General features: G+C 42.2%; 1 protein-coding gene across 1 annotated transcript; it reads right to left on the bottom strand.

Annotated features, from left to right (window-relative positions):
- Window positions 1-849: 849 nt before the first annotated feature.
- On the bottom strand, window positions 850-19,994 carry LYRM7 (LYR motif containing 7). The gene is made up of 5 exons (XM_074994149.1): window positions 19,589-19,994; window positions 16,774-16,846; window positions 13,101-13,171; window positions 5,587-5,668; window positions 850-3,219 (listed from the first exon to the last, which is right to left on the bottom strand). The coding sequence occupies exons 1-5, from the start codon at window positions 19,604-19,606 to the stop codon at window positions 3,149-3,151; spliced, it is 315 nt and encodes a 104-aa protein (XP_074850250.1). The 5' UTR covers window positions 19,607-19,994; the 3' UTR covers window positions 850-3,148.
- Window positions 19,995-21,603: the final 1,609 nt, after the last annotated feature.

Raw genomic sequence — 21,603 nt, 5'->3', positions numbered from 1 at the left:
TAACCCCTGCTGCTGGGGTCCTTAACTCGATTAATTTTGTTTTTTAGAAAATAAAATGAAACGTACATGCTTCATTTAAACGATTACTCTGGGGTGGGGCCGTACAAAGGTGGCTGCTGGGAGAGAGGATTACAGCAGCTTATAGCCAAGGTGAGAAGTGCCTCTCCCTGGCCACTTGAGCTCTAGCGGGCACAGCCAGGGAAGGGGTGCATGTCCTGTGGACAGAGCAGGACCAGGTTCTTCTGCCTCCTGCTCTCCCCAGCTGGAGTGAGGAATGCAGCAAACGGTGCACTGCTCCCTGACAAAGTAGAACAGGCAGCATCATCGACATATGAATGTGTGTCTGAGGAGAGAGCTGCAAACCTCTCAACTTCCCTAAGGAGCGCCAGGAGCCGAGGAGGCTTGGGCAAGGCAGGCTGGAGCAGAGGGTGCTTGCTCCCCAACCAACCGTTGTCACTTGCCTAAAGATTCTGTCTCTTTTCTGTATGATTTTATGCATCCCTGACAAACTGGGGTGAGGGGGAAGCTACAGCCCCTCCTGTGCCCTCTAAAGGATTCCTTGCGACAGAGCAGGAGGAGGCAGTCCCAGACAGGAGGGGTGCATCCCCAGTCAGACAGCCCCTTACACTTGTCTGGTGATTCTGTCTCCTTTCTGTATGGTTTTACGAGAAGCAATCCCATAACCAAACACTTATCTTGCTTTAAAGTTATGATAAGAAGAAAGAAGCATGCTGAATTTGGTAATCCTTTAGGTGTGAATCAGGAGGACACAATCTGGAACCATCTTTACTCAGTAGTGTGGGGACAGCTACTGTAGAAGACCTATTAATTTTTATGTATCCTTTCAAGGGAGTGCACACTTCAATAATAATGACCCACTCACAGCATACCAGTCATTTTAAGAATGTGTTGGCTTCTACTGAATATAAACAAACATGCACAATGTCAGAATAATCACAAATCTATAGTGATATTGTCTCATACAAACTTTCACTTGCACTGTGTAGCGTTACCTTAATATAGATGGAAGTGATATCAGTACATTTTATATACATAAGTCTTGATACATATTTCAGTAGGGCCTGCTCCACATCAAAGCCAATTGGCCCACAGCAGTTATGAACTGCAGGAATGAATTGGCTCTTAAAAAATAGGGTGATGTAGGTTGAATACAAATACTTCAAATATGACAGATGTCTGCAAATCAGGTTGCTTGACACTTGCTTATTTAATAATTGTAAATTGAATTTTAATTTAGAAAATGTATAATAGATTGCTAATATATAACTAGGTTCTACTTTGAAGAATGACAGCATAAGACAATTTTGTGAGTCAACGTGAACATCTTACATTTTTGCTATGTCTACACTAGATAACAAAAGTTATTATCGACAGAAATCTCAGCAGAACCTCTGTTGACAGACTGCTGCTACACACAACTTTCTCTAGAGACAGAGAACTGCCAGACTCCACTGCCCTCTGGTGACAGAAAGTGGAATGGCAGCTCTGCAAACGGCTTCCCGGCAACCAGAAGCCCTCTGTTAATAGAAGTGACTACACTGCACTTCTGGCTACAGTACTCTGGTGACAGAATGTTATGCCTCAAATTTTTGGCTGGGTCTACAAGGAGTGGCTTTCCCAGCAGATGGATGATAACAAGAAGCCTCGAAATTACAAATGGCCACTCATTAGCATAGTCCAACAGCTCATTAGCATAGCCGCACGAGAGCTCAGTCTCGGCAGAGGAAGGTGCCATCTGCCTCAGTCTCGGCAGAGGGAGGTGCCATCTCAGTAAAGAGGCTGTGTGGACGTGTCCCTGCCGGCACCCCGCCCTCTGCTGAGGCTGAGCTCTCGTGCAGCTATGCTAATGAGCTGCAGCACCATGCTAATGACCAGCCATTTTCAATTTCGAGACTACCCATTAGCATGGATCTGCCGGGAAAGCACTGTGTAGACCCAGGCAGCATTCTCTCCAGACTCTGTTGACAGAACGCTTTGTGTGTATAGATGCTTCCTGACTTATGCTGACAGAAAGCCCCTTCTGTCGACAAAACTCTTAAGTGTAGACACAGCCTTTATGTTTAGTTGTGCTACTACATTTATCTTTTATCTCTATCAAAATGTAACATAAGTAAGAGATGAATGCATCTATCCAATACTTTCAGATTGCATCCCGCTCACCGAAAGTACTATGGTAGCTCATTCTACTTCATTATTTTTCTGAAATTAAAATTATTGGCTCTAGAAATAAGACGCCTACACAGTCATATTACTACTGATTACTAGTGCCAACGTAACCAGCTTCTATTGTTGATAAATGCCTCAGTAAATCTATCTGTGGTCATAACGCATAAGTTCTTTAGTGTTATGGTCTGATTAACATAGCACGATTTGTTAGGCTATGTTTTCGTGCTCGAAAGTGATCCAAATAGCCAAACCCAATATGGTCTTGTGTCACCCATGCACATTAAAAATATAATCACAGACTCATTGTCCCCTCTGCAAAGGCTGATAATTTATTTAACTACATCTTATAAGAACCTTCACATACACTACTAGAGCACTATTGTACAGCTGATAACGATGTCAGAAAACAGGCCTGTGGCATAATATAATTAAAATGTTTACTAGAGTTAACGTATGTTTTTTCAGAATTATTTTGTAGCAGTTTGTCAATATATTTGAATTTATAAATATATATTTTCAGGACTGAATGCTTTACTTCTATCTTAGTTTGTAGAATTTAACTTTGTCAAACCTCTGAAAAATAATGAAACATTTTTTCTGTCATCTTTTTTCAGACTTGACAGTACCCAGTACTGGCAGAGATAAAAGAGTACACCTAGGATATATTTACAAAATAATACAGGACTTTAGTTTCTATGGAAATATAAGCCTTCCTAATGAAGTGAAGGATCCTTCAGAAACTTGTAACATCACTCTTGTTTCTCTCAAATGCAGCCTCCCAGTTCAAAGTACAATCAGTAGACTGCGTTAATCTTTGTTTCCTGCCAAAGGATTCAATATTTTTTAAGTCAAGTCTGAACATGGAGATTTTTACTACTTGTTTTCAGGGATTTTGTTCCAGGAAATTAAACTTATTTTGACAAAAAAGAAAAAAAAGTGATGTACTTTACTTCTTGAGTGTTCAAAGCTTTTGTGTTGGAGTATCACAGTAAGGAATGTTGTCTAGCAGCAGATCTTTCCGGGGAATAAGCACTGAAAAAAAATCATAAGTATAGTATTTTATCATAATGCTCTCCAAAAATATACATGTCCTTTACTATTTTTACAAGCAATGAAGCAGCTTACTACAGAACCCCTAGTTTTAAATTAAACCTACAAGAAGCACTATGGTAAGCCAATAAAATTGTACTAACATTTTACCTTCTGTTCATCAGAAATCTCTTCCACCTCCTCCACCTAATTTGCTGTTGTTAACATCCTTGAATATATTTTAACACTCTACATGGCTACATTTTGCCAATTCTCACGTGAAGACATTTTAGAAACACAGGATGGCAAAACTACTATGTTTCTGGTGATCCTGATTCCAATGTATTTAAATATGAATAAAAATACTTTAATATATAGATGCCTCATTTAATGTCTCCAATATTCATCAATATGCTACCTGTTTTTTTAAGACCAGCATAAAAGTTAAGTGTCAAATGTCATTCACTGCAGGAGGAAAAAAAGTAATGCATTAGGTTTTTCTTGGCTAGGTACTGTGCTAACTGCTGTTGGCTCTAATAAAGTTTTGACCATCTGGCTCCTTTGATATCCACTTGGGAGTTCTTCACCTGGGTGCTGTCAAATATATACAAGTGGCACAACCTACCAATTGGGGCACCATGGTTGCATACACAATCTTGTACTTTGACTAGTCAGGCCAGTACTAAACAAAGGTACAGTCAACCTCTTAAAAAAACAAACACTCCAGATTCCATTCCTTGCGTGTAATCAGCCACAGCTCATCCAAAGTATGCTGTTTTCCCATGTATTATAGAAAAAGCAAGGAACTTACTTCCCTTGAAGCTACATTTCTTTTTTCATTGTCTGGCCCTGGTAATAAAACAGTATTTAACACATTTTTAAATGGATTTGTGCCCCAGTGTTCACATCTTTTTCCTCTACATTTTAGTGACAAAACTGTGTGCGAGAGAAAAATACAAATAAAAACCAAGCAGGACAAATAAAAAAGGCTGATGGAGACAGAATTTCTTAACCTCTCACTGAAAAATAAAGTGTGGCACATATCCCACCCATTACCATAGCAAATCCAAAATCAAAACCATCAGGATGCATTGCATATATGGCACTTTGGGGCAACAAAAGCTCCATTTGTATCAGCTTCCTCTGCAAAATAAAACCAAGTTGCACAACAGTGGATAAGCTGACTTGACAGGTTGAATGGCAATGTCACAAAAATCTGGTGAGTGAGATTCTACATAATGTAACTAACACCAACTCTTAGCTGAAAATCCATTTTCTCATTGAAAACTTCTCCCAGCCTTGACAATGTCCAGGCTGGCAGAAATTAAAAAAAGAATCTGACTATTTTTTAAAAAAAAACTATGCAGAAGTTAATTTCTATAGAAATTTAATAATACCCAGTGCATGCATTTTAATCTCTTGGCATTATATTGTCATGTCACGACAATATAATTAATATCCACAATAGTCTGATCAGTTTCATATATTTTTGGAATGCCACTAAAGAACAACCAATGAGATCAGAAATGTGGTTAGTGCCATAGTTCTATAGGTCCATCTGCTCAGCATGCTGGATAATGGTAATCAGTACCAGATGCTTCTGAGGAAGGTGCAACAAACCAGCTACTGGACAATTATGGAATATCCAGAGAAAAAGCCTCTTCCTAACCGGGTGGATAAAAATCGATGATTTAAAAACAAACCCAATTTTTAAAAGTGTTTTAAAATAATGAAAAAATAAGTTGTAATTACATCTCATCACCAGCATTCTACACTTACAGTCTCATAAAAATGACAATGACCCTATTCTGTCCAGCTGAACTACCAGCTCTTTCTTCTTGAAAGTTCTGGGCTTTCAATTTTTGTTTCCCAGCAGACTAAAGTGACACGTGCAGAGAAAGACATAGGCGGCACAGGACTGTTGTTTTTCTCTGTTTCTGCAGTGGTGGATATGGGCCAACCGTGGCAAAGGAGTTAGGACACTGACTTGAAGATGGAGACAATTTTATAGCAAAGACAGAGGCAGCATAGACAAGAACAGTGGAGTGGACTGGAAAGAAAACGGGAAGACATTATTCAGCACACACAGAGTTTCCTATATTCCCCCACACTTTTGCCACAGAAAAACTATCATGGCTTCTGGGCGTAAGAGACAGCCTATCTGGGAATATTTTGAAGAAATTCATTCCCTTGATAAAACAGGAAAATGTGTGAAATGTAATCAGTGCACAAAGATGATGCAGGGCCTAGTAACAAAAATAAAACATCATGAGGAAAACAAAAAGAAACACTCTCTCAATTTCAGATTTTGTCACTGAAGTTCAGCACAGTTTTAAATACCTTAAGAAAGAAACGTGCAGTTCTACTTACGCAGTCTGTCAGAATCTGTGTGAAGGCCCTGTATAACAGATGTTCTGAGTAGAACTTCAACATCTGAACCTATTTTCATAAGCTGGTAAAGAAAAAACAGAACAATTCAAACATTGGAAGTTACACTTGTAAACAACTTCCATGTTTGCTAAAGGTGTAAGAACACTGATGATATTTGATGAATATTAAATAACAAAATATCAAAAATAGCTGGGCCGGCTACTGGGACTGGGCTTCCCGGGGCCTCCCTGTGCGAGTCGGAGGGCAACAGGCTGGGACTGACCCCCGGGCTCACCACCTGGTTGGCTGATGAAGGGGCAGGAGAGAGAGTGAGGTGATCCATGTGGGAGTACTGCACACTTGTTCTCCTATGGGATTCCTGGTCAGCAGCCTGTCCCTAGGCTCTGGTTTTGGACTCTGGGTGCTCTCCAGCTGAGGTCAGAGTGGTCTCATGTTGCTTTGGTGCTTCCGAGCTCCCAGGCTCCGATAGGGCTCTGCGGAGTCACGGGGAACACTGGAGCCATCTGGGGTGACCCTGAACAGCAGGCATCCCTCGACTCACTCCTGCATGATTTTTGCCTTAATAAAGATCATAGCTTCCCTCTTGCTAGAAGAGAACTGCAGCATTCTCCGTACTTAGGCTTTGGAGGCTGCAGTTTGTGATAGGTGTCCAGTTGTTACTGTAGGAACCCCAAATATGTGAAAGGAAAGAATCTCTGTCCTGGGGAGCCCCATGCCTGTGTTGTCTGGTGAGCAGAGGGGAGCTGAGCTGCTTGCTGCATGGCGCATCTCCAGGTGGTGGATATGAGGGGTCTCTCCTCAGAGGTTTGCTGCAAAATAAGTGTGCTTTATCATGCAAATATGCAGCTGCAGACCAGCAGAGGCAACTTTACCAGGCTGTGAAGGGGCACTGGCTGGTATCCACTGTCCCAACTAAAAAAAAATCACAAGTGCTCAGTGACAATGTTGTGGCATGGCGTATGTAGCCCATCATCAAATAAGGCTACTGCCCCCTCATTCTGCATGAGATGAGGGTCTGGGATACTTGGGTCCCTAGATTATTTTGGATAATCCAAATGGCATATGAACCATGATTTGGTCGCCGGCATCCAAGGGAGTGTGACCCCTCATGTCACCCCAGGAAAGACAACCCTGTCAGAAAATTCCTCACTGCCTTGAGGGTAGGTTCAGGAAATCCAAAGGCTATGGGACCAAACAAAGACAGAAAATCTGGAGTGGAGACCCTAAGGTGGTTAGCAAGGAGGATTTGTCAAACCTGCTTTTGGCATCTCCTTGCAGTCACCTCAGTTCCGAACATACTGACTTCTGTCTTTCCTTTGGATTCAACTGGGGCGACCGAGAGGGGGACAGTGCTGCTTGGGCAACGCACTTGCTCCAAACACTATCCCAGGCAATGCAGTGTGTCAGAGGGTGCCAAATGGACAGGACACTCCATCCTTGCTGATAGCATGGAAGCAACATGGGAAATGGCAGTTACGGGTTACAAGCCCTCCTCAACTGGTGAAGAGGAGGACACCAGTTGGGAGGCATCATTGTACTCCACTGGTAGGCTACCACCCATCTCAAGACAGGCACCCCCCCGGTCAATCAGGTGCTGACCCACCACATCTGCTTTCCTCATGGGGTGCATGGGGATAGAGTAAAAATTGAAAAGTAGATGTAAAAATGACATATCCACCATAAAATGAAACAATAAATCAACTTGCCTCCAGCTCAGTAGCTGGAATGTGCAGACCATGTGTCTGGGACTTGAATCTGCCCATGACCTTACGAACACAGATTCAATATGCAAAACAGTAGTCGTAGATCAACAGCTACGCAAATAGAATTTTGACATCGCTGCTCTCCAGGAAACCAGGCTCGCAGATGCTGGGTCAGTGAAAGAAACCAACCACACTTTATTCTGGAAGGGCTTGAGTTCAGAGGAACACCGCCTCTACGGAGTGGGATTTGCTGTTCGGAACAATCTGCTGAAATTTATCAATATGCCGACAGCTGAATTGGAAAGCATGATATCCTTGAAGTTCTGCACCAGGTCAGGATATGTCAACATCATCAGTGCTTATCCCCTCATGTTGGCGTCGTGCACCGGAAACAAGGATCACTTTTATTATAATCTTCAGAAAATTACTGACTCCTTTCCAACTGACATTCAACTATACATCCTTGGCAACTTCAATGCAAGAGATGGACATGATGATCAGTCCTGGCCCATTTGCCTTGGTCATCATGGTATTGGGAAAATGAACGAACATGGTCAAAGGCTTCTCAAATTCAGGTCTCACAATCAGCTCTGCATCACCATTTTCTTTAACTTGAAAGAATGTCACACGGTTTCATGGCACCAGCCCAGATCCGGTCACTGGCATCAAACTGACCTTGTACTGGTATGCAGGAAACATCTCAATGCCATCAAATTTACAAGCGCATACCATAGCGCAGATTGCAACACTGATCACTCCTTGATCATCAGTAGAGTGAAAATCATCCCAAAGAAACTTTACATGACAAAGAAATAGAGTAAATGAAAGATCAATACCCTCGATACTAGGGATGTGCTGAAACGCCCTGTTGTCGCAGATGATCTTACTCGCAAAACGGAACAAAATCGTGATCAACAAACCGTTGATGAAACATGGTCCAGGCTGAGAGATACAATATACGAATGTGCCAAAATCTGCCTTTGGAACACGTAAATTCTCTAACAAAGACTGGATTGATAAAAATGCTGACATTCCTAGGCCTCTTTTTGAAGAAAAACACAAGGCACATCTGACTAAAGAAAGAACCCATCTCAAAGCACAAGAGATCAACTTCAACACGCAAGATCTGTTCTTCAGAGAGAATCCAGGTGGTGTGTGAACAAGTATTGGACCAATCTATATTCTAATATTCAAAAGGCATCTGAATTGGGTGACCTGAAAATTACGTATGATGGACTGAAGAAAGCACTCGGACCAAACATTACCAAAGTTATCCAATGAAGCATTTAAATGGACAGATGATCACGGACAAAACCTGCAGATGTCCAAATGGGCGGAACACTACTCTAGTCTTTGTTCCCACGAGCATACAACACAATCTGAACTTGACAACCTCATCCCAACTCTTCCAGAAACGTCAGAGCTAGATGCAGAGCCTATGGAGGAGGAACTCTCTCAGGCTCTTAATGCTGTCTCCAATGGAAAAGCACCAGGAAACAAACAGAATCCCAGCTGAAGTTCTGAAGGCAAACAAGGCTGTGGTCTTCCCTTTCCACTACGATTTACTCCTAAAATGTTGAAGAGCAGATGTCCCACGACATGAAGGATGTAAACATCATCACTTTCTATAAAAACAAAGGTGACAAGGGTGACTGCAACAACTGCAGAGGCATCTCATTACTGAGCATCACAGGTAAAGCATTTGCCCGTGTCATTCTCAAACACCTGCAAAAACTCCCAGATTGAGTCTATCCAGAAACACGTGGCTTCAGGGGTGGCAGGTCAACAGTGGACATGATTTTCTCTGTTTGACAACTACAGGAAAAAACACAGAGAACAAGGAAAGCCATTGTTCATTGCATTTGTGGACTTAACAAAGGCATTTGACACAATTAGTAGATCAGGACTACACAGAGTATTAACCAAGATTGGCTGCCCACTGACCCTACTCAAACTCATAACATCCTTTCATGAAAACATGAGAGCAGCAGTGCAATATGATGGATCTACATTGGAACCATTTGCAATGAATAGTGGAATCACACAAGTGTGTGCTCTTGCCCCTACCCTTTTTGGCATTCTTCTCAGTTCTACTAAATTGTGCATTTCAAAACCCACACAGCGATGTATTTCTCCACACAAGATTAGACTGCTCTCTCGACAACCTGGCGAGACTCAAGGCCAAATGGAAGGTCAAAAAAGTCCTCATTAGGGAACTCCTCTTTGCAGATGATGCAGCTCTCAGCTCATAATGAAGACACACTATAGTTACTGATGGATTCTCTGTCCAGAGCCTGAAAGTTGTTTTCCCTTGACATAAGCATGAAGAATACTGTTGTATTCACTCAAGGTATACCTCAGTGACCCAATGTCATTGTGGATAACAGCCCATTAGATGTGGTTCAACAATTCTGTTACCTTGGACCTACTGTCACCACAAACCTATCCATGGACGAAGAACTGAACATCAGAATCAGGAAGGCAGCTACTATTTTTGGCAGACTTACGAAATGTGCACGGAACACTCTTTAGACGGACAGTGAAAAAGATACTAATCTACTAGGCACATGTATTGAGTATCCTGCTATATGGTTCTGAGGCATGGACCACCTACTCGAACCAGGAGAAAAAACTGAAGACTTTCCATCTTCGCTGCCTCCACAGATTTAACAATATCAACTGGCAAGATAAAGTTTCAAATGCAGACTCAAACAAGATCTGGCATATGCAGTCTTAGAGCGATCCTCTACAGCAGGAGACTACGATGGATAGGTCATGTGAGAAGAATGGGTGATGAACGTCTTCCCAAAGAAATCCTCTTCACTGAGCCATCGTGTGGATTGAGAACAAGAGGAAGACCAAAGCTAAGATTCTAGGATACAAGGAAAAATGCCATGAAAAAATTCAACATCAGTCCAAAATACTGAGAGTCTATATCATTAGATCAAAATACCTGGCCGCGATTGCTATGACAGGGCACATTATCCTTCGACAGTATACGTGCAAGACACAAAAAGAACTTTGTCTCAGAAGGAAAAGCTTTCAGACTCAAGAGTTTGGAAATAGACTGACATGCAGTCATTGCAATTGACCATGCAAATCCAATATTGAATGGATACGCCACGAGAGAAGCTGCAGACTCAAACACCGCCCATAGATCCTCATCGCCGCTGCTAACCACCATCTCTCGAGATGAAAAGGGGCCATAGAGATTCGGTTGAGTTTCTGAATAATAAGGCATCTGATGATTACATAGTTCCTTTTATCCTTGAGGACTCCAAAGTGCTTTACGAACCAATAGTTATGTCACTCTGGTATACACCCCAGAGATTAAACCAGTTTATTGTTGGTAACACACACAGCTGTAGAAAATACTTTATTTGATTGAAACTGCAGGGGGATATTTAGGTAAGTAGATTACCAGAGTAATTATATTTTAATTGCTGTCCAGTTACCATGAACTCCACAAAGAATATCTTGCAAGAACTGTCATCAGGAAGTCAGGTTTTTTTACAGTTCTGGTACGGTTTGGATTTCTCTCCCCTTTTTAACTCCCAAGTCAGAGAGGTTGAGTCAGTAGTGCTGAGCTATTACAGGAAGGAGACCAAAAGCAGCAGGAATGACTGAGGGATGGAGTTCTACCCCTCTCCCCAGAGATCATCATCATTAGAAGTGTGTGATTACAACAACATAACCCCTTCCCTGTTTGAGAAGCAGCATGACAAAGGTCTCCATGTGCATACCCTTTGCCACAGACAGTATTTGTTTAATGTCTAGTATTTATCTCTGCATAGCTCCTCCCAGCAGTGTATATCACTTCACAAGTGAGAAGTTTAGAGAAAAAAAGGAGTACCTTAGGCTGCAAAATTTCTCAGGTTATTGTCCTTCACTTCTATGCCTAAAATACTGTTTAATGTCAAATAGGCTAGAAAACATGTGCTATACTCTACTGTTGCAGTGGATGAAGCAACAAATATATATGACCAAGATTTTGAAAAATGGATTTCTGAAGGTAGGCAACAATGTACGTGAATACGTGGCCTTATTTTCAGCAGTATTGAGGTGATTGATACCATGCTGTTTTGACTGTTTCTGTAAAACACTCTTTGGTCCAATTCTTTGGCATTAATGAAACTTCAGCATATAAATCCATAATAATTATTAAACATGATAGGGCATGTTCTGCATCACAGATATCATTATGGTCTCGCTGGAGAGCAACAATTTTTTCCACTAATCTGTTCATTCAATGACTATGCCAATTAACTAGCATCAAAGGAACAGTCAATATGAAACATGCGTTTTGTAGATCACTACTCCCAACACATGTAGCTTTGAGAATTTTGCTGGCGTCTTAACTATATGTCAACTAAAACAGTGCTACATCATTCAAACAAAAAATAGAACAGATGACAGGACTTGATGCCTAGGACACATGCACAGAAATATTGCCGCTGTTGCTTGGCAACAAGCTGACACTGCTAGAGAGAGTCCTGAATGAATACGCAGAAATGTTAACGTCAGCGATACGTGGGTGCTAGGACGCAAAGTACTGAACTGATGGTCTTTTTTCCCCCTCTACAATATGTGTTTAAACATAAGATGTAGTTTCTTCTAACGTCCTCGCTCCTGGGCTCAGGAGCAGTAGCATACAGGTGTGTACAAGAGCATTTTGGAAGACTGAATTCAATGAATTGGAAAATATGCTGAATTGAAAAAAAAAGTGATGACAATTAATTCACTTTTTCATTGTGTACAGTAAAATAAAACCTTCAGTTCACACTATTTCAACTTTTAAAACTTCAGGTCTAAATAAATTCATAAATTTGCTGCTAATTAAATGACTTTGCAAATTTGTAACGTAACAGCCAGGAGAGTTTGAATTATATAGTGAGCTAAAAAAAATTTCTACACCACAGACTCTTAACTTACCATTAAAAAAAAAAAAAAAAAAAAGAGAGATCTAAGGGCAAGTACGATGCCGCTCAATCACAAACACTTGATTATTGGGGAGGGAATGGAATCCATGATATGATACAAATCAGAACCAGTGCTTTCAGCCATGGGATTACTGAGGGGTAGGGGTGCAGCTGGCTGAGCGCTGGCACTTTTTAAAAAAGAAAACGGCACTGATTAGAACTTATTTCTGGCTCTGCCAACAGCTGACTACATTTATACTAACGAGGAACGGGTGTGACTTCCAGCTTGCAGGCGCATAACTCAGACCACTCCGACCCAAACCAGCATGTGTACATGTGCACAAGCTTGGAATTATACCCCAGCTCATAGTGTAGTAATAAATGTAGTCTCTTTGTGTGACATTTGGCAAGCCACATAACTTCTGTACTGCATTTTACCCATCAGTACAATGAGTATACGACCATCATTCTTAGAATATAAGGCCAGAGTTCCATTATGATCAGTTACTCTGGTAACTAGTCTAACAGTTAGCCTGACTGCATAAGGAGAAAAGGAAAATATTTCTACTAATTGGACAATTTAGAAAAGCCATCCTATCTTTTCTACAAACTTGCAAATAGGCAGAGCAAATATGGCCTTGAATTGTAAGCATAGAAAGTTGGTTTTTGTGCAGTTTTTAATGTGAAAAATGCCATTTGCAATTTTTACACAAACAAAGTGACAGCATGCCACAATACAGCAAGTAAGTTTATACACAAAGCTCTGGCTGCAAGTCTCAGTTCGTGTCTGTGAAATATTATGGGATCCTTTGATATGACGCTACTATGTGAATGAAAAGTATTATTAAACTTTGTAGCACAAAATAAATACCTCTGCTATTCTCTCAGAAGAAGTCTCGTCTTGATTATTTCTGAATTCTTCATTTATCTTCTGTCTTGCAGCTAAAGCAGCCAAGTAAAATAGTAGTTTAGGTTTTGTTTTTTTTTTAAAATTCCTTCTCATTATCAGTCCTTTGTGATTAGATGATAACTCAGATTTTTTAGCAGAAAAATATTCAGCCATTGGTTTTAAGGAAAAAAAAAACAACAAAAAATGTACAAGAAATTTACAAATAAATGTACAAAAGAGGCCAAACTGGCCTTTTAAAGTTTATGAAGTTCTTTAATAGCTAAATAACAGTGTGATGCACTTAAGAAATGTATTCTCCTTTGCCAGGCCTGTAAGAGACTGAAATCAGAGTCCATGGTATTTTGTTTAAAATAGACTGTCAGCTTCCTAACAGTAAGTGAAGTGTCTAATGAGTTGTCTCTGATCTCTATGCTGGATGTAATCTATGAAAATCATGACAAGAAATTAGACTAATTTATTACAAACTGACATTGTTTCTCTGTTTATTAAAAGAATATATATTCCAGTGAACAAATGAAAAAATGTACTTTCTGAAGAAATGTACCTCTGAGCTATTGGGACTGGTATTTCTTAAGCTCAACATAAGAGAAAAGCTTTTTTGTGGCACTGCATGATTTACGACCACACAATTTGTTTGAAGGGTTTTAGCTCTAAATTAACAGTTTTAGCACATTAATTTTAGCCGAAGGACGCTTCACAGCTGAACAATTTTCTGAAACAACAGACATAAGGGAAGAAGGCTGATAATAGTGTCGACTTTTTTCCTTAACACATTTAAAAAAATACTAAACCAAGGGAACTGTTTATAATAAATCTCCCCCTTTCTAGGCTCCAGGATGAAGTTTAATAAGGACAAATACAAAGTGCTCCACTTAGGAAGGAACAATCAGTTTCACACATACAGAATGGGGAGAGATTGTCTAGGAATGACTACAGCAGAAAGGGATCTAGGGATTATAGTGGACCACAAGCTAAATGAGTCAACAGTGTGATGCTGTTGCAAAAAAAGCAAACATGATTCTGGGATGCATTAATGGGTATGCTGTGAACAAGACATGAGAAGTCATTCTTCCACTCTACTCTGAGCTGGTTAGGCCTCAGCTGGAGTATTGTGTCCAGTTCTGGGCACCGCAGTTCAAAAAACATGTGGAGAAACTAGAGAGGGTCCAGAAAAGAGCGACAAGAATGATTAAAAGTCCAGAGAATGTGACCTATGAAAAAAGGTTGAGAGAATTGGGCTTGTTCAGTTTGGAAAAGAGAAGATTGAGGGGAGACATGATAGCAGTTTTCAGGTATCTAAAAGGGAGTCATAAGGAGCAAGGAGAAAACTTGTTCTTCTTGGCCTCTGAGGATGGAACTAGAGACAACGGGCTTAAACTGCAGCAAGAGAAGTTTAGGTTGGACATTAGGAAAAAGTTCCTAACTGTCAGGGCAGTCAAACAGTGGAATAAATTGCCAAGGGAGGTTGTGGAATCTCCATCGCTGGAGATATTTAAGAACAGGTTAGACAGACATCTATCAGGGATGGTTTAGATAGTACTTGGTTCTGCCATTGGGGCAGGGGGCTGGACTCGATGGCCTCTTGAGGTCCCTTCCAGTCCTAGTGTTCTATGATTCATCTCTTCTTGCCACCTGTCCAAAAGGGTACTCTTCAGAAGTTTGTTCCTTTCTTACACTATTCTGACCATGCTAAGATCATACATATCTTCAATCTCTCTCTTACTTTTATTACACATTGGGCTCATCTACCCACAAACATCTTCCACTGGTAAAGTCAAAGCATGACCCACAGGTGTGATTGGCATAGCCACCCACTCATGTATACACTCAGTGTGGTTGGTATAGCTTAAGCTTTTCAAAACCCTTCTCAATACAAAGCAAGCTTAAATTATACTGATATAAGCGCATTACTATCCACGTGCTAGGGAGCTATGTCACCGTCCTAACTTGCATAGTTATAGCAGTAAAGGTCCAACTTCTAAAACTCAACTTCAAAGCTCCCTGACTCTCCCATTCCCTTCTGCTCCCTTGCTCTTTCTATCACAGACATTGTTTTTGTAGTCTCTCTCTTTCTGCCTTCTTCTATGGCAGTGTTTACACTTAGTAGAGAAGAGATACCTAAGTCACCCCTTTTTCCTCCAAATACTTTTGACAAAAAAAAAGTAGAAAAGAGAAAGAACACTAACTTTTCCCCAAGGCATTTCAACAACACCATGACATTGAAATCAGAGAAGAAAGTGGAGATAGCTAGGCCATACTCTCAGAAAACCATCATCCAGCACAGTCTGTCAAGCCTTCCCCTGGAACCTGCAAGGAACACTCAAAAGAAGACGACCTCGGACAACATGGAGAAGATCTACTGAGATTGGATGACGACAACTGGGGTACTCCTGGAGCCAACTAGAAGCTTTGTCCCAAGACAAAGTGAATTGGAGGAGACTTGTAGATGACCTATGCTCCTCATGGAGTACAAGGATTAAGTAGTAGTAGAAAGTAGCAGTTGCAGAGATAACTGATTTGCTTCAAAGAAAAAACAACATCATATGCTACATTACAAACTCCTTCAAATACTTGTAACCATGTATGCTCAGGACCACTTCTTCTTTGTACTAGAATTGAGAGTGCTCAATAAAGATTTTGTGAGGAGTGCCTGGAAGCTGGGGGGCTTCAGGGTCTGTGGCAGCCTGCCAAGTAGAGTGCCACAGAGTTGGAGAACTCAGGATATCCAGGCTCTACTGCACTAGGTCATCCTGCCATGGAACTGGGGTTCTATTCCCTCTTGTGAAGGATTTGGAAATATTTAGGGTTTTGCTTCCAACTGCAACAAAACCAAATTTCAAAATATTAAATCCTCTGTGAAGCAGAATTGCCTTTTTCTGCACAGCTCTAATCAAGATCACAATGCATCCTCTTAACTGTAGCTGAAGAAGACTGACAAATTAAAGCATTTAAATGGATGAGGTTTTCAGAGGAGGGGGAAGTGTCTTGTTTTTTCTTGGTGTGGGCTTATTTTGCTTTAGGATAATAGAACAACAAAATAATAATGATTTCTTTATCACACTTGTGACTCAGGTTGATAACCTGTTCCATCTATTTGCTCCCAGGACGAGAGATGGCAATGGTTAACCAGTAAGGGCTGGAGTAGCCCTCCACTGACCAGGAACAGGGGTTGCTCCAGCACCTGTGGGTTGCTGAGGGAGTGCGCGCCAGGGACCAGGCTGGAGCAGCTCAGGTCCACAGCAGCACCATGGGCAGGGAAACTCCAGCTCAATTGGAGGAGTCCATGTCCTGGGATGGAGTGACATATCCAGCCACCCTCCCCTCTCATTGGTTAACTGGTTAAAGCTACTGTTTAACTGGTTAACCAACTTAATGGGATTTCACATGCCTACCCTGGACTAGCAAAGACTACATGCAAACTCCACTCAGAAAAGGAAAAACAGTGCTTTACCCTGTGTGACTGAACCCCTTAACGTGATTAAACAATAGCAAGTTTCAAAAAGGGGCTCATCTAATTCAATTCCCCTCAGAGAGAAGGACGATAGTTGCTGCGAGACCTTCAAAACAATGGAGGGAGGTCTTTAGGGCTTCTGTAGAGATGCAGACGACCCACTAGGGAGACAAAAATTCTTACCTTCTAAGGCTCTGGTATCATTTTTAAAAACCTGTTGCCGTGTTCTGTGCAATGCTTTGAATAGCTTCAAAACCTGTTAACAAAATACAAATAAAAAATAAAATGTGTTTTGTTTGTTAACAGGAGTTTTGAAAGAAGAAATATTTTTGCAATTAAGAAGATATTTTGTTTGCATTCTAGTGTTTCCTCTGTAGCAACTAAAACAGAATCATTGTCAGAAATGTAAGCTCAATTCTTCATAATACTTTTTGCAGCTAAAACAGAAGTACAGAACACAGAAGCCATGATAATTCTTGATATCTAAAAGACAGTCGAGCCTCAGAGTTACCAACCCCTGAGTTACAAACTAAGTTGTCAACCACACACCTTATCTGAAACCAGAAGCAGGCAATCGGGCAGCAGCAGAGATTTTAAAAAGTGCAGTACAGTACAGGCCGAACCTCTCCAAGCCTGAACTCTCTCGTCTGGCAAACTAATCTGGAATGATTTTAGTCAGCCAGACAAGTGTTCAACAGGAGTGTGGCCAAGTCTCATGTGGTCCCATAAAGTTTGTTTAAAGCCAACATTCTGGGCTCTTAGTGTTCTGTGCTGTTATTTAGCTGTATTTTACCCCCTAAATGTCTTCTAAGAGCCCAGTAAGTACTGGAAGTGTTGGTAACGTGCTAGAAAATATTGACCTCCCCTCATCCAGCAAATTCTTTTGTCTGGTACCAGTCAGGTCCCAAAGGCGATGGGCAAGAAATCTTCAACTTGTACTATGTTAAAAGTAAACTACTAAAATAAGGGAAAGCTTAAAAAAATTTAACAAGGTAAAAAAACTGCTTCTGTTTGTTTTATTTGATTTGAGATGGTTAAAATCAACACTTTCCACCAGCACAGTAAAGTTTCACAGCTATATAAAGTCAAAGATTTTGAAAGAAGTGTAACGTTTTCTTTAAAGACAGGAACATTATCTGTTCTGAGGTACATAACTCTGACGTACTACTGTAATTCAGGACACAAAAGTAGTTCTGTTCCTATTTCAAGTCACCATTTTGACCTCTATGGCACTACCCCTGCAAAGAGCCCAGCACAAAGACACTCATGCCTGCAAAGTAAAATTTACAGGATCAGGACTTACAATTGTACAGTAAGAGCTGTTAAAATCATGTTAAAAGTTAAAATCATGGGTATCATTAGAGATTAGGTTTACTATTACACATTAAATACTACACAACCAAAAACCTTTCAATAGCTCTGAAATGTTGACAGCTGCAACCTGTTCAAAAGAGTGTCACAAGACTGAATAAATCAGACAACCTTATTAGCAGTTTAGAAAGCTTATATCCAAACATTACATTTTCAATAGAACCATTTGTTGTAAACATTTAAAAAAAAAGATATAGCAAAACCCATTCCTCTCTAACAATAAGTACAAGATGGTCAGCAGAAGCCATTAAAAAAAAAAAAACACTGATGGAAAAAAAGACACAAAAATGGCTACTATTAACTATCATTAAAGGTTATTATAAGTATGCTTATGCCTTTGCTGAATCTTAGGAGATCCTATACTTATAAATATACATTTATAAAATAGTATTAATTCATATATTATGGTTTTAATTGAAATATTCATGCTAAAAACCAAACTTTAAGTATACTACAAAGGCTATGTTACAATTCTAGGAGCCATTTGGCCAAAAGGGAAAACAATCAACACAGAGATTGTCAAAGAAGAACATGGGAATTTCACCTTGTAGAAAATACCAGTTTTGTTATAGGTGTGATCTTTATCTTAACAAAAAAAAAAAATTCAGACAAAACTTTTAATGTTTTTAAACATTTTAGAAAGAGACCCGCTGTGTCAAAAAATGAAAGGCTTTAGTAAGGATACTCAGGCGGTGTTTATTTACAGTTCTGATAGGATTTCCTGTTAAGCTGCATCTGACGAAGTGGGTCTTTGCCCATGAAAGCTCATGCTCCAAAATATCTCTTAGTCTATAAGGTGTCACAGGAATTCTTCTTGTTGTTGTTAAGTAACAGTTTGCTTAGGTTTGGTCTACACTAAGCAGGTAAGTCAACTGCAGATATGCAATTCTGGCTACAGCAACTTTGTAGCCAGAATCAACTTATCTGCAGTTGACTTACCTGGCCATCTTCACTGAGGAAGGCTAACAGGTGAGTTTCCCTGTTGACTTCCCTTACTCCTTGTGATAGTGAGGAGTACAGGAGTTGACTGCAGACACGTGACAGGTCGATGCCACCCTTAATAAACAGAGAGAAATTGTGGGCTTTGAGTTAAAGATTGCTATTCATTAACTGGTATATGAGTAGAATGCAGAGAAGGCTTCAGGCTTACTGGCACAGGACAAGCTGCAGGGGTGCAACCCACAAGTACTCTAACAGTGGGAGGTGGTGATGTCAGAATGTAGGCTTGAGAAAACAAGTGCAGACTCCCACCATCTGCCCCCCGATGGGCTTAGGCTTGTTACAGCACCCAAATGCCCTCATCCACACTGGAAGCCTGGCCAGCAGCGCAGTCTCTAATTTTTTCCCAACCATAGGCAGAATAAATTTTGCTACGTGCACCAAGACATGCATGGGTGTGCACCAGGAAGAGAAACGCATACTGTTAGCTGAGGTTGCTCTGCCAATCAGCTGGGTAGCACCTGAGAGGCTGCCCAAGCACTGGGCCTACAGGGAGTACTGTGTGGCCAAACCCAGAGGCTGCCACGTCCATCCTTTGAGAAACACAGACCTAATCTGGACCTTATCCTACACCATCCATGACTAGGCATATGCTCAACCCACGCATGCGCACCCCGCTCTCACTCACCTCCGCCCGATTCCCCATCCCCGCAGCTGCGCCCCCTGCCTACACAGGGCCCCGCGGAACCACGCCCACACCCTCTCGACTCGATCACGAGGAGCCAATCGGAAGGTCACATTCCAGCGCCGGTAGCGTCTCAGCACCGCCTCTTCCTGCGTAGCACCTCAGGAGCGGCGGGGTCGAAAGACCGTTACCGGACGTGCATTCCACCGGTGGCGGCTAGGTTACTTCCTGGTGCAATTCGTGCCCGACGGAGCCGCGTGCCCTACATTCTGCTTCCGGGCATATCCCGGCCCCCTGAGCCGTCAGTGACGGGCGAGCCGGAAAGCGGGGCTGGGCTGTGACGGGGAGAAATCTGATTGGCTAATAAGGTTCGCGGGTTCCTTCCCGGCCGTACTACGCACGTGTCTTGTTGGCTCGTTGGGGTCTTGGGGTTTCCCGGCCAGCGTGGGGTGCCCGCAGCGCCAGAAGTGCCAGTGTGCTCGGCTGTGCCTCTGAGGGCCAGAGCGAGAGCGAAAGAGAAAAAAGACGTTGTGGGGGAGTAGTCCGGCTACCCAACCCTCCTTCACACAATTTGTCATGTGACACTGGACCCCTGACATTGGGGGCCATTTCCACCAGGACTTCAGTAAAAAATGAAAGACGGCCCATGCATGTATGTGTGTAGCATGAGCAGCCAGAGCCATAGTGATTAATGCTAAAACGCAGGTGTTGGAAGCGTTATAAAACTTCATGCTCCAGGGTTTTAGTCAGTCTCCAACTATTATTTAAGACTTCCATAGGGACAGAATCTCAAGCATCTAACTCCCTGCTGTGTGGTGTTCTGTTTTGTTTTGAACTGTCTTCTGAAGCATCTGGTAATGTCCATTTGCAGCCTTTAGCATTGACAGATGTCTTCCACAAAAATACTGGACACACGCAGGTGGGGGGGAGGGGGCAACGGGTGTAGAGCCTCATGCACCTGCAGTGGCTGACATCTGGAGCTCTGCGCACGCAGGGGCTGAGAGCCCCCTGCGTGCTCGCGGGGGTCTGTGACCTGGGGACAGGTGGGGGGGATGAGCTGGGTGCAGGGGGGGATTGAACAGGGGTGAACTGGAGCAGGAGTGGGTTGAGCTGGTAGAGGGGTTAGAGCCCCTGTGCAAGCTGGCAGCAACTGACAGCCAAAGCCCCACGTGCAGGGTTAGGGGGGTGTTAGCTGGAGTTGCAGGGGAAGGGGTTGAGCTGGGTGGGGGTATTGAACAGGGGGTGCACTGGGGTGGGGTGCTTGAGCTGGCGGGGGGATTGGCGTCTCGGGCGTGCTGAGCCAGCTGCGCAGGGGGGTGAGCTGGGGCCACATGGGGTTGGGGGGGGGTTGGGTCTGGATCCACAGGTCTGCAGGAGGGTTGGGACACAGGGGTTGGAGGGGAGCCCCAGGCATGCAACTGGAGGCCCCTGCTGGGGGAGGTGAGCTGGAGCGTGGGGGGCGGGGTGAGCTGGGACCATGGGGACAGGGAGTGTATGGCGGGGGGTTGAGCGAGCGGGGTGTTTAACAGGAGGGAACCATTGCAGCTGTCAAGCGGTGCCTCTCTGGGAAGCAGTGGGAAGGGGGTTTTAGCCTGCCTGGTTGCCCACAGCTGCAATTAAAATTAAATTACTGGACATTTATGTGTCCAGTATTCTGTGATTTTTTTTAACAAGACAGGTAGCCCAAATACTGGACTGTCTGGTTCACCTGGCAACTCACTAGCCTTAGAAGGTTGGACTAGCTGAATCATGGAGCTGACTCAGTATGCCCATGTTGCTACACAGTATAGGTTTTTGAAAGCTTTTTATGGGAAGAAGCGTTCTTTCGAAGATAGGTTTTACTTTTGAAAGAGCGACATCTACACTGCTTTTCTTCTTTTAAAGAAGTGCTTTGGAAAAAATATGCAAATGAGGTGCCAGATACATAAATCTGCACCTCATTTGCATATCTGATTTTCCCTCATTTGCATGTCTCTTTTGAAAGAGGAATGCAAGTGTAGACGCAGCCTGATTATAGG

Source organism: Carettochelys insculpta, chromosome 5 (genome assembly GCF_033958435.1).
Source record: "Carettochelys insculpta isolate YL-2023 chromosome 5, ASM3395843v1, whole genome shotgun sequence".
Taxonomy (NCBI): Eukaryota; Metazoa; Chordata; order Testudines; family Carettochelyidae; genus Carettochelys; species Carettochelys insculpta.
The sequence above is the reverse complement of the archived record's forward strand: the minus strand, read 5'-3'. Positions and strand labels throughout refer to the sequence as shown.

Excerpts from the sequence above, each read along its gene's own strand:
- LYRM7 (XM_074994149.1), bottom strand. Across the intron at positions 13,172-16,773 it reads TGATACCAGAGCCTTAGAAG|CTGCAAGACAGAAGATAAAT; the intron begins GTAAGAATTTTT and ends TGGCTGCTTTAG. Across the intron at positions 3,220-5,586 it reads CACAGATTCTGACAGACTGC|TGCTTATTCCCCGGAAAGAT; the intron begins GTAAGTAGAACT and ends ATTTTTTTTCAG.